We start from the raw sequence: 11,693 nt of genomic DNA on the forward strand, positions 1-11,693 counted from the left end.
ATCAGCTGTGCAGGACTTACTTCCTAATGTCCATGATGAGTCAAAAGGAGACGTGGGGGCCAGCCCCTTGAGCCTTCCCTGAAAGTGCAATACAGCCGTTCCCTATGGGGTGCCAGAGGGGCCTCAGGCAATGAAGTTTAAGCACCAGTGTGTGCCCCGCCCCCACTTTGGCCTCTAAAAGGGTCCTAGGAGTGAGTAGCCCTGGCAATCCTGTATTTCTATTCACGTATTCTTGAAAGAAGGCCATCCAGTAGTATAAGCCTCAGACCGCACAAAATCTGGATGTGCCCCTGCACTGTGTGAACCTGGGCTCCCCCAGCTAGATGGTAGCGACCTCACCTGCTTGGTGTCTGGGCCATTTACTGCCTGCCCCCTTCTACAGCTTTTAGGAGTTCCTGCCCGCCCCTACTGGCAGTTAACACGGCTGGGAAAATGAGCTGTCTCTCCTTTCTGAGGACCTTGGTTGGGTCTGACAGCCACAGCATCGTCAGATAATTGCAGATTATCTCGTCTGCACTGATTTGTCCCCTGCCGGTTCCCTGGTGCTTAGCCCTTAGGTTTGCGTTTTGTGTAACCTCCCAAAAGACACACCTCCCTCTTCATTTGGTTTTCTTTTGCTTGAGCCACCCAGGCGCCATTAAGCAGAGCCACAGCCCAGAGAGCCCAATCTTGAGACCTATACGGATGAAAATCTCTGAACTTGGAGCTCTGGCCTCCCCCTGCTCCACGGGCTGGTGTGGGACTCCAGCCCTTTTCAGGGCTGTGCTGCAACTGCCGATAGGTCCACAAGCGTGTTGAGCACACAGGCAGCACCAGCCTGGCACCTCCTGGCTGCACCCCTCACTCACGACCCCGCTCCGGCTGGAACAGGGCCCAGTGGGGCTCTTGCTGTATCCCGGCCATGGCCTGTTCCATCCCCTCGTTACTTTCCATCAGTCTTGGGGAAACGGCTTGAAGCCATGATCAGTTTGACCCACTTGAGCAGACCATCCACGCGCCCTGACCCTCTCTGATAACAATAGAGCTCGAAATTCCGGCAGGAGCTCCTCCCGCTCTGCAAGGCTCTGAGGAATGCAGCATGTCACATCCCGTGTCCTGCGGTGTGGGCTGCAAAGCCCCATCGCTCTGCCTGCGGTCTCGCTGATGCCGCTTGTTTTAACGCGACTCTGTTCACTCTATACTCTGTGTTTATGAACGAGTATCCTGAATCATGTCACTGTGTGTCGCGCTGGGACTAAGAATGTGTAAGTGGCCCCGTGGTGCTGCCAGAAATGTTAACCATACTTTTTCGTTTGTTTTAGCTCTTTGCTTGATGTTAGTTCTCCGCTAGCACTGGCTTTACCTTGGAAATGTGGAAGATGGTTCCAGCACCCAAATACAGAATAGCGTCTTTTGGTAGACTGCCCTGTTTAGGAGACGTGCCGCCGTGGTGACTCAGGATTGCACAGTGCTCTACAGTTTGCAATGGCGTTTTCAAGTCCTTCTCTCAGACCACCCTTGGTAGGCTCCATGAGGTAAGAAGTAGGAGTCCCAGTTGAGTTTAGGGATCTGACTGAGGCTTTGAGGAGTGAAATGACTTACCCAGAGTCACATAGCTGGGAAATGGCAGAGTCAGAACTGGAACCCAGGCCCAACTCCAAACCACAGGCTCTTCCGATGCTATAAAGGGCTGGACTCATGGCAGTTGTTAAAATCAATGCAAATCTTTTATTAAAGCCATACTAATGCCAGGCTGAAACCATTTTGTGTCACCGCCAAGTTACCCCCTGCTGCCGTCAGGTCATGTCATCCTGCTGCTGCGTTTACCATCCGCCCCCCCCAAAGGTGAAAGACCCCTTTTCTTTTCAAAAACTTCTCAGTCTGAGTTCTCAGGCCCAAGGGAGGCTCTCTCACGTTCTCTTCATTCAGTAGTCCCGCACAGGAATGGTGATCTTGTGGATAAATTCATCATACTTCACTTTACCATTTGGTTCGATATTTGCTTCCCTGAAAAGATCATCCACTGCAATAAATCACATTAATTTTTCAGGTTGGCTGTAGTGTTACATTATAGGACATCGAGTTAGTTATTGGGGGTTGGGGCTCCCCAAAGGCCTTTCCTTGTGTCCAATGGACCCGTTCCTGTAGACCAGGAAATAAACCAGTGAACAGAACAGGACAACCCACCCCCTATCCCTGAAGGCCACTGATGCCATTTGGAGTGAATCAGGCTTTCTGCAGGGGCCCAGGTAGAGGGTCGGGAGGTTGCTAATGACAATTAAGTCACTGAAGTCACCTTGTGCTTGCTTGCTTTTTTTTTTTTTTAAGAAAATGTCTGACCCCTGTGCATATATTTCCAGAAACACTTGATATGGACGTTACCTTCTATAGCCCACCCTCTCAGCCTCCCAGCAGAACAGACCCCCTCAGCAGCCCCATCCTGGGCCACGCTGCCTGTGGCCTTGGCCTGTCCCCTGCCTGCCTGCCTTCCCTTCCTAATTGGCAAGCCCCACCCGAAGAGGGGACTTGGTGGCAAGTGGTGTCTGCCACCATCACCTCTTTTTTAAAACATGTGTGTTTAGGGGGTTGGGGTAGTAGGAGAGAAAATAAATTCAACTGTGTCTAAAGCCCAAAGTGTACAAAACAGTCATTGTTCTCTGATATTGCTCAAAAAAAAAAAAAAAAATCACTTCATTTACTTGTTTCTTCTGGTTCTGGATTCTTGGGACAAAATACTAGCTAGTCCCAGATGTTGGCAAGCAAGGCCATTTCTGCTTCCATTTCTCCACAGTGGCCTCTTGGGGCCAACCTACCTTTGGCTCTTTGGGCCCATCCTCATCCCCTTGCAAAAACTGTTTCACTGCCCTTTGTCAACTTCCCTGGCGCTAGATGTCCCCGACACATAATTCTGGGGGGTTGGAAAATATCCCGTGATTCTCCGCTTAACCATCCATCCTCCTCTAAAATGTAATTACTATGCTCTGTGCCTAAGCCGATGGTAGTTCTGAGTATTTTTAGAATGTTGAGGAGACTGCAATTTATCTTATTTCATGGAGAAGCTTCTACCCATCAGCCACTGGGTTCAACCCTTTCCAGTGGACAGGTCCAACGTCAGCTGCAGCTCAGGCACTGCAGGCCCCTCCTGTCCACAGAGACCCCGGGGGGTGGAAATCAGGCCGCCCCAGCAGCCTTCTCCAGCTTCTTGACAAAAATTGAAGTTGTTCTTTCAGTCACCCAGGGTGAAAGATTCCTACTTCTAGTGTCATCTTTCCTCTCTCCCACAGCAAGAGGAAGGGAAGTGGATCTTCCTGCTTGTCTGGAACACATTACCAGTTGGTCTGAAATGCTTCTTCCCTGGTTAAACAAACAAGAGATGGGTGCGAGTTTGGGGGCCATGGTATTGCTTTAGACAGAAATCGTTAACCGTAAGAATGGAGGCCCCGGCTGGCCCCCCCACCCCCGCCAACACTCCACCTGGAACATTAAAAGGCCGAGCAGTGTCCTCAGAGCCTGAGAGCGAAGGAGAGCCCATGCTTCCCCCATTCACATTAACACGGCCACGGTGAAAGATGAGCTCACGCTCACTGCCAGCCTGAGAAAGCAGGGAGAGCTCGGTGTGCCGTCTGTCGTGCCATTTTTATTTTTTAAAGATATTATTTATTTATTTGTCAGAGAGAGAGAGAGAGAGCACAAGCAGGGGGAGCGGCAGGCAGAGGGAGAAGCAGGCTCCCCGCTGAGCAGGGAGCCTGATGCAGGACTCAATCCCAGGACCCGCGGGTCATGACCTGAGCTGAAGGCAGACGCTTAACCCACTGAGCCACCCACATGTCCCTGTAGCGCTATTTTTAAATGCTTCGCGCTGTGCCTTAGTGACTGCCGATAAAATCTAAGTAGACTGCTTTACAGAATGCTAGCCCTTGGAGGGACCTGAGGGACTGTGTACTGTAACCTCGTTTCCCAACCAGGAAGCTGAGGAGGGCGAGAGAGGTTAAGAAACGCCTCAGAGGGTCCCCAGAATGAGGGGGAGCCAGGCGTCAAATTGAATTCAAGCCACTGGTTTGTTGTGATTTAACCAAAGGCTGAAGTTCTCGAAGCCTTTCCCTCCACCCGTGTGTGTCCTAGCAAGGCGTCCCCGTCCCCGCCACAGGCAGGCCCAGCGGCCTAGCTGGAAATGCCAGCCTCCGGTGGCGGCCCCGGGACGGCTGCTGGGCCAGGGCCGAGGGGCTAGGCTGGAAGAATGCCGGCTGACGGCCCAGCACGGGGGTCACCCTCTACAGTGTCCACAGGGCGTGCCCAGAAGACCCAGTCCCTCGGCCTGCTCCGAGGTGGGAAGACACACTGGCCTGCTGGAAGGTGCGAGGCAAAGACCACCGCAGACGCTCCTTCTGGAAGAGCTCTTCAAACTGGCTGAGTCGTGAGGAGGGGGGCAAAGGAGCATCTCAGTTTGAAAACTCATGGCATTAGCAACAACTTCAGAAGACGCTTTGGCAAGGGGGAAGAGTCTGAGGGGGCCTATGTGTGTCTAACCGACTTGCATTCAAGCCCCAGCCTGTCACCTGTCTGTCAGTGCCCCCAGGGGTCTTGTGAGCACTAAATGAAGGCCCAAGTAGATCCTAGCTAGCTCTCCCCAGGCCTTCCCTCCCCCCGGCAGACTTCTCCCGTCACTCTCCGGGCCTCTACTTTCTCCCTCGGGCTCGAGGTGACCGAGGTGACGTCTAGTTGCAGCTGTCGGAGGCAAGCATCACCTGCGGTGTCTGCACGGTCCTGCTGGCAGGGACTGGCCTTTGCTGTCCTCCCCGAGCTCCCTACCCCTCCCCCACTGTTGGGAAAGAGGGACTCAGGCCTTTACCTTCCTTGTGGGTGAGCTTCTCCCCCAGTTTCATGAGTTTGGACCGTAGCTCAGATGCCATGATGTAGCCTTTCTTCTCCTTGTCTGTCATCAGCATGGCCAAAAGAATTTCTTTCTTTGGATCCTCTTGTTTTATTTGCGTGTGCATAATGGTCAGGAAAGTGGAGAAATCCAGCTCTCCATCTCTGTCTGGGAAACCCCCAAACACAGCAGAGTGAGCAGGGAGGAAAAGGCTCTTCTTGAAGAAGCTCAGTGGCCTCCTGCCCAAGTTTTTATGGCCAGTTCAAGGGCCCCCTAAAATTCAGGAAGTGCCATGGCGGTGACAGTGTTATCGTGAGGAGGATGCAGCCCCTCCTACTGAGCCCCCACCATGGATCTGCCTCGTTAATCCTCTCAATAACCCTCAGTGACCAGGATGACCATTGCCCCATTTTGCCCACTAAGGAGACGGAGGCCCCAGAGTGTGGAGTCACCTCACAGGGCGGTGGCAGGACCAGGATGGGGCACACTTCCTCTGCTCCCTTCCGGGTACCCCCCTCCTGCCCTGAACTGGAGGGAAATACTCCACGCATCCATCCTTCCTTGGCGGCCACAGTAGCACACCTACAAGGACGGACAGGTGACCCCGCCTGAAGCCTCAAGCCCCAGTCCCACCTGCTCATCTGCCTTCCCCCTCACTGCAGCGTCCGCCCCAGTCTCCCCAGCCTATGCCCCTCCTCCAAGCATGCCTGGGGGCCTCAGCCCAGGCCCTGGCCAGCTACAACTGCAGGAAATCGGAACTTCCCCTGACCACAACTTCCTGTTTGGAGGAGACAGAAGCCAAAGGAAACCACAACCCCTTCAGAGCTAGAAACAGGGGATCTCAGTCACTGAGCACCCCATCAGCCGGCTCCAGATCTTTAGAGGCCCACCCCCGCCCCCGAGGGGCTCCCAGCGTGCCGCAGGTACACTCTGATGGGACCTCGGAGCAACCCTAGCAGATGGCGCGAATCCATCTGAAAGAGGAGGAAACGAGGTCCAGACACCAAGAAGTCACCTCTGCGCTCCAGGTCAAGTGCTCTTTGCAGTCCACCTCCTCCCTCTGGGCCAGGCTTTCCCTCCTGTGTGTCCAACCACCAATGCAAACATCCACCCCGGCCTCTGACACCTCTCTGGTTTTTCTCATTTTTGTTTTTCAAAAAATAAAACTTGTTTCTGGTTATAAAAGTCCCAGATGTTCCCATTGTCAAACACACAAGAAACAATAAAGGGAATGAAAATCATCCCTAATCCCCTCACCAGAGAGAACAATCTTTGGGTGGGTTTTCTTCCACCTTTTCTCTCGGAGTGTTGCATAGTTTTTAGGAGGTCAGTCTTTGAAAGAAGAATCGGGTCCCAACCCTGATTCCACCACTGGCTTAAGAACTTGGGCAAATTACCTAATGGCTCTGAACCTTGATCCTTACCTGTAAAACAGAGTGGGGATGGTGCCTACTTCACAGAGTTGTTTGAGCTAAGCATGTGACCGATACTCAGTGAAGGGAAATTGTTTTCTCCTGACACACGGGAGCACTGTTAACACTGTCTTTACTGCAGGTTTGTGATAACCTTGATGGAATGCCTAGATCCCGTGGTCCTCTGTGACAGACGGGCATGTCGCTGGTTGCTGTGGGGATTCGAGGAAGCCTGAGTGATACGCAGCACATCTGGCCAGATGTCTCCATAGCTTCTGCTGGTGAGCTCTGACTCCCACCTGCCCCTCAAACGTCTGAGCGCTGCCTACCCCCACCATCCTTACCCACCTGCTGGGTCCTGCCCCAGGACCACAGCTGCAGGGCTCAGGGGCCTCTCCCCCCAGCCCAGATGGTGTATGCCCCTCCAGCAGCCGCCTCTGGCCCAGCGCACTCACCGATCCCGTGGGTCTGCAGGTGCCGCTGCACCTCCCCTGGAGTCGGGCTGGCCCCCAGGCACCTCATCACCACCATGAGGTCAGTGGCTTTTATCTTCCCCCGCTGCTCCTTGTCATACAGCGAGAAGCATTCCTTGTACTCTGTGCACAGCGCAGAAGGAAGAGTCGGCGGCATGTAATTGCTCTCCACCCCCATGCCTTCTCTGCCCTCTCTCCCTTTCCCTTCCTTTCCCCTTCCTTTTGCTCTCCTCCTCCCCCCTTAGAGTTTCCAGATACAGCAAATAAAAATACAGGGCTGCCAAGTTAAACTGAATTTCAGATAAACAGTGAATACATATTTAGTATAAGTATGTCCCGCATTTTGCATGGGATATACTTATACTCAGAAGTTTTTGCTGTTCATCTGAAATCCAAATTTAACTGGGTGGCCTGTATTTTATCTGGCAACCCTATCCCCTCCCCCTCCTGACTTCCCTTCTGCCTCCGCCCTCCTCCCTTCCTTCTCTTTTTTCTTTTCCTCTTTTCTCCCCTTCCATAACTGACTAAAACCAAAGGAAAGCAATCCTACCCTCCAGGCCCAGCCCATGGAGACCAGGAGTCTACAGGAGGGCGTGCAGGATCCAGGGTACCTTAGCAAAGACAGCTTATTTGGGAAACCAGGGTAATAATGCCTCTGGGTTACTGAAAGGAGCAGGAATCCCCTCTGGGGGGCCTGGCAGAGAATGGCTGTCCTATGTGGTGGGCACTGCTGACCCCGCTCTCCAGCCCGCCACCTCCAGGTTGCTGAACCCTTCAGCTGTCGTCGGACACCGCCCTGGTCCTGTTCTTAAAGACTTCAGGGGCGGGCGCCTGGGTGGCTCAGTTGGTTAAGCGACTGCCTTCGGCTCAGGTCATGATCCTGGAGTCCCTGGATCGAGTCCCGCATCGGGCTCCCTGCTCAGCGGGGAGTCTGCTTCTCCCTCTGCCCCTCCCCCCTCTCATGTTCTCTCTCTCTCTCTCAAATAAATAAAAAATCTTTAAAAAAAAAAAAAAAAGACTTCAGGGGCTCTCCCAGGCTCTGACTAGATCTGGCTGGCTGCCCTCCCCAACCCTAGCTCCTGGGAGGAAATGCAATGGCTGCCGGAGCTAAGGGTCCTCTAGACCCCCGTCTGGCAGCCCAGCAGAGCCCAACTCCCTGCCCTGGGGGCACGGTGAGGCCAGCAGGGAGCTGGGGAAGGTGTGCCTGGGCCCCACCACTGAGATTCCCATACAGGCTGGGGTGGGGCTGCGGTCAGAGTTGGTCAAGAGCTGCCTGGGTGACTCTCCGATCCCTGAGGCCCACAGTGCGGAGCCACTGCTTGAGCCCCATCCGGGCCTCTCGGCACCCAGCTGCCCTGCTCCTCACACCACCTGGCTGGTGCCTCGGAGGCCTGGGCCAGCCGCTCCTCAGCTGGTCATAACAAAACCGATGGCAGGCTCACACTACTGTTCCATCCTGCGATGGCCCCGTGGTGCGTGATGCCATGCCTCTGCTCTTCCCATTGTGCAGGGGGGCCACTGAAGGCTGGGGCGGCTGAGGGCCTGGTGGGGGGAGAGGCAGCCTGGTCCCTGAAACAGAGCTCCACCCACGAGGTCACTCTGGATCCTGGATTCCCAGGCAGAGGCCACCGGAGGGCGGAAGGGAGTAGGGGGAAGCTGAAGGGAGGCCCCCAGCTCCTGCCCTAAGGCCCCTTCCTGTTGCCCAATTAAGGCCTCTCCTTGAGGATTTCAGGGGTGCTGCTAAAAAAGGCAGCTTCCCTGGTGGGGTTTAGGGACAATTAGCCACCTTCGTGCCTGTGGAGAGGTTGAAGGGGAAAGCCTAGCCTTTCAGAACTTTCCAGGGCCTGGGCTTGGAGAGGGCCAGAACACAGACATGACCAGAGGGCAGGAACTGAAGTGGCCCAGGGGAAGCAGCACCAGAGCCTGGCCTAAGATCCCACCTTTGGTTCCTGCAAAACCTAATTCCCTTCAAGAGGGCCCCGTGCCAGTGGGGGGTGATGTCCTCACTTCCAGGGGGCACAGAGAGGGAGCCACCCCACATGTAGGGCTTGCAACTCCCCCAGCGCCCTTCCTGGGGACCTCTCATGGCCACCCACCTTGTCTTCTGTCAGAGTTTGCCCCCTGAGACCTCAACCTATGACACTTGTCCCTGCCTCGCCCCCGTGCTGGAGGGCAGGCATCACACCCTTGCCTGGAATTGGCCAGGCCTTACGGACGGGCAAACTTCCTCTCCCACGTGGATCAGTACCTGGGACGATGCCCCTGACATCATCAGGGCCGGGGGCAAATGGAGTCCCATCTCCTAACAAACTGTTAGATAATACGTTCTATCTTCCCACCTTGACAAATATACCATCGAAAGACCTGGAAGGCCAGATCTGAATGGGGACTCCTGTCCTGGAACAGGACAGCAGGCTGTTCTCCTCGCAGCCCCTCTCCAGCTACCATGACCCCCACACCCCTCTGCTCCCCTTTCCAGCCTTTTCTTCAGACGGGCAGGCCATTTAACAGCCTATATATATTACTGCTTTTGTTGCCCCCCACCCTCCCTCAAGTGTGAGTGAGCGAACGGATTTTGTCCGTTGCGTTCGCTGCCGTATCTTAGTGCCTAGAACTGGCCTGGCACAAAGAAAGGACTCGTATTTGGTGAAGGAAAGAATAAATTGGTTAAAAATCCCCCTCAGGTCTTCCCTTTGAGAATGCAAATGCCCCGGGGCAGGAGAGAATCTTCCCCAGGGCCTACAGCTTCACGGCTCTGTGCGCGTGCGTGTCTAATAACCCGCTCTGATGATATATGGACACAAGTTTATTATAACTTTTACAGACATAAAGGATGTGTAGCACACCATTTATAAATAATGATAAAATGTGCACTATTCTTTATAAGTTCCTTTCTAGCCAGCTGATTATCACAAGTGAGTTTTGCCAACTCTCGTGTCCGTTGCCAACCTATAGCTTCCATGGTTTGCCAAGGGAGGCCGCATGCCGATGAATGCAGCTCTTTCCCCATGAATGTATTGTCATTAACTCTGTTAAGTGAGCTACTGTTACACTTTCCCACCCTTGTACAAATTACATTCATTAAACTGAAACCTCTTTCAAATCTTCAGCACTGCTGATTGCAGTGGGGTTATTTTAAAACGTCCACTGTATAGAGGCAGGGATTGAAACATGGTTTGATGCTGCGTTATTTAATAATGGCTGATTTTAACAGCTCAAAATATTCCTAAAATTGTACCACCCAGCTCATGCTAGCTAGAGCGAGTCTGGGGGACAGCCGGCCTGAGCTAGGCCCAGGGTCATGTGTTTGACTGACACCCTCTCCGCCCCTCGCTCACAGCGGCCTGGTGAAGCCGTGTCCTTCTCCCTCCTTCACAGAGGAGAAAGCTGAGGCTCAGAGGTGACTGGACCTCCGGTCTGCTGCGTCCGAGAGCCCTGCCCTTCCCACTCTAGTGGCCTACCTCTGGGCAACCTCTCATTCATGAAACATTAGTGGCCACTTTCTTGATGTCAGATACGGGAATACAAAGGGAAGCTTCCCTCCTTCCCTTCTGGGAGATCCCAGGAAGGGAGGGTCACTGAGCCTCAGAACTAGGTGTGGGTTGGTGGAGGGGGGTTCCTAAGGCTGATGGCTGGACTCCAGCCTTGAGTCACCACTCAGTCTGCCCTTCAGACCTGGGCAGGAGAGGCCCTTGCCCTGGGCCTTAGGTTTTCACAGTCCCTGCTCTGGCCCTCTTCTTGGGGTGAGGATGTTGAGCCATCTAAGACAAGGTGCCCACCTGGAGCCTGCAACCCCCGCCCCCCACCCGCTTTAGACCAAGCTCCGAGGACCCAGAACTCTGGCATCCCTGCCCAAGTAACCCTAAGCACACCTCCAGCGTCTGTGGGACCCTAGCTGGGCTCTGCCAGGCCCCTGGGTTCTGTGTAACCCAACTCTCCCCTCCTGGCCTTCTGGAAACAACTCCGTGCTGTGCTACACTAGGCGGCGGGCTGGCTAGGGGCCTCGGGGAGTAAATGCTCCAAACACGGCTTGATGTCAGGGCACCGGAGACCGCAGAGGCCACCTCAGGCCACCCCCATTTCACAGATGGGGAGACTGAGGCCCAGAGAGTAGAAGCGCCTGCCCCAGAGTGCAGACCAGGGCTCTTTTCCCTCTCAGCCCCTTCTTTTGTTCCACCACGAGCCACAGCCAGTTACTGGTGGCACCCCCAATCTCCCATCCCTCCTCCCGAATCCAGCTATCGGGCCTGGAGAAGCACCTAGCGGGCGCCCTCTCCTATCTCCCCCACTGCTAAGTCCCACTGACAAATGTAACACCACACTTCCACCTCTGAGCCCCCCTCCACGCTGCCCCCCCGCCGCAGCTAGTGGTGGTGGTCACTACCCACCCCCCCAGTGGTGTCCCCCTGCAGCAGGTGGCCCCCTGCCTGTGGGTGGGCCCGGCTCTCCCACCAGCCATCTTCCTTCCCACCGACAAAAAAAAAAAGAGCAGAGCAAATTGCCTAATGAGACCCATATTTTGCTGCGAGTTGCTAATTAAAGAGCAAAGCCAACCTACCATTAATTTGGTCCTGGGAAAGAAACTTGGCCTGTAGCAGAGAGAGGAAAACAGTCAGGGAGGGGACTCCGTGAAAGCGCCTCCCGCACCCCCAGCCTGGGGCAGCCAGGCTCGAGGACACAGCCCCCTACTCACCATTCTGGGGCCTCAGGCTGTCGCCTGTGGGCTCGAGGCTCCCACAACTGCCCACTCAGTCCCCTTCCTCCCGGCTTCAAGTCGAAAGTCGAAAGTCCGCCAAGCTGGGTGGAGGCCCCAGTAATAAATCCGCGGCTGCCATGGCGACCAGGCCCAGCGCCCGCCCCGGGGTCAGATTCCAGCTTCCCGTGCACAGCTGATGCCCCGGCCCCCCGCCGGGCAGGGCGACACGTTTCCCTGTGAGTAAATGGGGCTGCACAAGGGCT

General features: G+C 54.8%; 1 protein-coding gene across 1 annotated transcript; it reads right to left on the reverse strand.

Moving 5' to 3' along the window:
• Positions 1 to 1,684: 1,684 nt before the first annotated feature.
• On the reverse strand, positions 1,685 to 11,584 carry CALML4 (calmodulin like 4). Its single transcript, XM_006752367.3, is given in 6 exon segments — positions 1,685 to 2,002; positions 4,829 to 5,017; positions 6,717 to 6,857; positions 11,293 to 11,323; positions 11,428 to 11,517; positions 11,519 to 11,584. Coding segments are annotated over 6 exon segments (600 nt in total). The 5' UTR covers positions 11,570 to 11,584; the 3' UTR covers positions 1,685 to 1,904.
• Positions 11,585 to 11,693: the final 109 nt, after the last annotated feature.

Source organism: Leptonychotes weddellii, chromosome 9 (genome assembly GCF_054177405.1).
Source record: "Leptonychotes weddellii isolate Sample4059 chromosome 9, ASM5417740v2, whole genome shotgun sequence".
Classification (NCBI taxonomy): Eukaryota; Metazoa; Chordata; class Mammalia; order Carnivora; family Phocidae; genus Leptonychotes; species Leptonychotes weddellii.